This window comes from Oryzias melastigma, linkage group LG23 (genome assembly GCF_002922805.2).
Source record: "Oryzias melastigma strain HK-1 linkage group LG23, ASM292280v2, whole genome shotgun sequence".
In the NCBI taxonomy this organism is placed as follows: domain Eukaryota; kingdom Metazoa; phylum Chordata; class Actinopteri; order Beloniformes; family Adrianichthyidae; genus Oryzias; species Oryzias melastigma.
In genome coordinates, this window is record NC_050534.1 from 21,448,015 (window position 1) to 21,451,411 (window position 3,397).

The following is a 3,397-nucleotide window of genomic DNA, read 5'->3' on the forward strand; positions in this document are numbered from 1 at the left end:
AGCTGACGTTCCTGTTTTCGTTGATTTTTAAAACTGGCAACGTAAGATTTCAGTTCTCTGTTAAATGCACTTAAAGTTTGATCTGTGGACTCCTCGTTTGTTTGCAGCGACGTGTTTTATGTTGAAGCTTTGATTTTTATAATGCAGAACTGTGGCGTTTTATGCAAATATTTACATGAATGCTGTTCACGTCTTTGAGATGCCAAATAAATGAACTAATAAAACATTTGTGTTAAATTCAGCCTCCAGTTTGTTCATTTCTGTAGATTATTCTGGTGCTTTAAGAGTCTTTTAAACTTAAAATGTACTTTGAATTGATATTTTTACCTAAAGATAAATTTAAAACCCCTAATTTAAGAATTTACCTAGAATGTTCTCATGGTTTTATTCTTAATTTGATGTAAAAGTCGTCTTGAGTGCCACAAAATAACTTTAATGGAATTACAATAAAACTAGTTGCTTTCAAAAATTGGACTATTTCATTAGAAATGTTTAAAGGAGCTAAAACATCAGTTTTTAAATCTATAATTGAAAGGATTTCCTGCAGCAAACAAAGCGGCCCATTCTGTTCTACAGGCTGCAGTTCTTCAAATGACCACTAGATGGTGGTGTTGAACAGCAATTGACTTCCATGTAAAGAATTCTTACTTTGCACCAGAAATAACTTAAATTTTGGTTTTTGAAGCTTTTTGAAGTTGATGGCTTCTTTTCATATTTTAAAAACTGTAAAAAAATTTTTGTCCCTCAGCTGTTTTGATTGGCAGGTGAGTTTATCAACAGAACATTTAACTTCTTGTCTCATTGCAATTTTCAGAACTGGGTGGAGTTCAATCAAGCCGATATGCTCCTCCCACTTCAGTTTAACTGATTAATCCAACCCTAAAAGCCTTCATAGTTTGTCAGATCACAGCAAATGTAATATTGAAACTTCTATTTAATTGTGGGTGTGGCCAGCGTAAGCACTGGATGCTATGGAAACTGGAAATCCACCATTTGTTTTTTGGATCAACAGAAGTCATTTTACTTACCTGTCTGCCTGGAAAAGGTCGATTTTCTTTCATATCAGCAGTTTTGATTTTCAAAATAAAAGTATATAATTACAAACTTTCACCTTTTACCTTAAGGGTGGAGCAAACTGATTAGAAATATTCAGAAATGTTTGAAAAATCCTCATTAAAAGTGAGACAGTTTATTTTTTTCAAAATAAGAGTTTTATTGTAATTCATTTACATACAAAAAAATGTTATTTGAGAGTTTAAGCTTAAAAAATAAACGGAGACCTTTGACTTGACTCTCTTCTGAATCCAAAACTAAAGCTTCCGCTGCTCCCGGACCGGCGTGAGCGGAAACCATGGTAACGGCGGTGAGGTTCTGCGTGCCTCAATCTTCCCAGGAGAAATCGTACGGCTGGAAGTCGTCCCTCACTTGTTTGCAGCTCTGCTCCTCTTCCTCTCGGCTCTGCTTGCACTCCTTCCAGTCGGCTCGGGTCGGGATGTTGAGTAACGGTTCGCTGGCCAGAACCTCCCTTTTGGGAAAAAAAAAAAACACACAATATACATTTTTTTAAAAATAAATCAGAACTTTTTAAATGTATTTTAATATAAATTCAGATTTTTAACCAGAAATGGTCAGATCACGTGCGCCGTGCAGATGCGGCTCACCTCCCGAACTGAAGAGGAAAATGTTTCTGGATCCGGTAGAACAGTTTCTCCCCAGAGTCCAGCTCCACGTAAAAGTACGGTGTCCCAGGAGGAGCAATCTGAGGACCGAAACGTCAATAATCCACAAACGGCATCAACAACCTGTCTTGGTTCCCGCGGCTGCGTCTCACCTGTTTGAGGTCGGTGTGTTCTGGAATCTCCATCATCTCCATGCGCTGCTCCTGAGCCTGGACCATGAACGCCTCTTTGATGTCCTCGGTGGTGCAGCGGTCCAGAGGGACGGGAACCACCTGAAGATCGACACCAGGAGGAAATGAGGATCTTCTGTTGTAAACTGATGAACAGGTGAGAAACAACTTAAGGCACACGTGTCAAAGTCAAGGTCCGGGGGCCGGATCCGGACCCCCAGACCTTTTTATTATTCATAAAATATACGAAACAAATATTATTCCTAATTATCTTATAAAGTTACAGTTTTAAGGTTTTAGAAATTGGCATTCTGCTAGTTTTTTGGACTGTTCTGGGATTTACTAGGATTTTTTAGACTATTTTGAAGTCTAGCTAATATTTCAGCTACATGCTAGCTGTTTGGCTAATTTAGATTTTTTTTCAGTTTTATAGGCTATTTTGAAGTTCAGCTATTATTTCAGCTAAATGCTAGCAGTTTTGGCTAACTTAGTTAAGTTTTTTAGGCTAATTTGGGATTTAGCTAATATTTTAGCTGGCTATCAGCTTCAGTGTTTTCAGCATCTTCAGCGGCAAAATTCAGCCTACAGTGTTCACACTAGTATTATCACAGGTAATGCTATTTATCTAGTTCATAATTATGTTAAAAAGTTACGGTTTTAAAGTTTTAAACATTTAGTTTTAGCGCGTTCACTAAATGTTTATCCTGTTCAACCTAAGGTGTGTTTTGGATTTTGGCCCCCTGTGCGATTGAGTTCGACACCCCTGACTTAAAGTGTCGCAGCGCCCCCTGTGGCCACAGATGTCGTCTCAGGTGAGTGGGTACCTGTAGCTGCAGGTGCTGGCTCCGGTAGTTCCTCTCAAACACCACGCAGCGCTCTCCTTTGCTCTTGTAGAAGCTCTTCAGGGAGGACTTGTACTTCTCCATCTCCTCCAACACCTCAGAGCCCAGCTCCACCACCGACTGGTAGTGTCCGATGGGCAGGATCAGCACGTGGCGAGGAGTCAGGGCGCCTTTGGCCAGAGCCACGTAGCACTGCCAAATACAGGTGTGAGAAAACATCGATTCAGTGAAATATCGCGATACTTGCATCGATTTAAAAGACTTCCAAGGCGATATTTAATTATTATTTAAAAGCAAACATGTAGTTCAGTCTTAAATTACCAATGGAAAAGCATGAATTTGTTTGAGTAAAATAAACTTATTTGTGAGATTCAGTTGCAATCCTTAATGTTCTGATCGTGAAATAAGATATATTTTACTATTTTATTTTTTGTGAAACATTATTAGCATAAATGATAGTGTAAAAATAGTGAAATATTGTCTGGTACTGTCTTGGGATATATCATAATACGTATCGTATCATGACATGCGTATCACGATACGTATCGTATTGTCTTGCCAATACACCCCCGTACTGCCAATCTCAAACCCCAGATTACAGCGATAGACCGGCGCAGATTTATCTAGAAATGTTCAACTTTTACTTTCAAATTAAATACAAAAATTAAAGTTGAGAGCAGCAGGCTCCACCCTCCCCCCCCGCAGG

General features: G+C 38.9%; 1 protein-coding gene across 1 annotated transcript in view; it reads right to left on the minus strand.

Annotated features, from left to right (window-relative positions):
* Positions 1–1,188: 1,188 nt before the first annotated feature.
* Positions 1,189–3,397, minus strand: part of cwf19l1 (CWF19 like cell cycle control factor 1) — a 6,131-nt gene continuing 3,922 nt past the window's right edge. The window contains exons 11-14 of the mRNA XM_024282283.2: positions 2,674–2,883; positions 1,832–1,951; positions 1,662–1,759; positions 1,189–1,525 (exon numbers count right to left, since the gene is read on the minus strand). Coding sequence (XP_024138051.1) covers positions 1,381–1,525; positions 1,662–1,759; positions 1,832–1,951; positions 2,674–2,883 — 573 coding nt within the window. The 3' untranslated portion in view covers positions 1,189–1,380. The remainder of the gene's footprint in view (positions 1,526–1,661; positions 1,760–1,831; positions 1,952–2,673; positions 2,884–3,397) is intronic.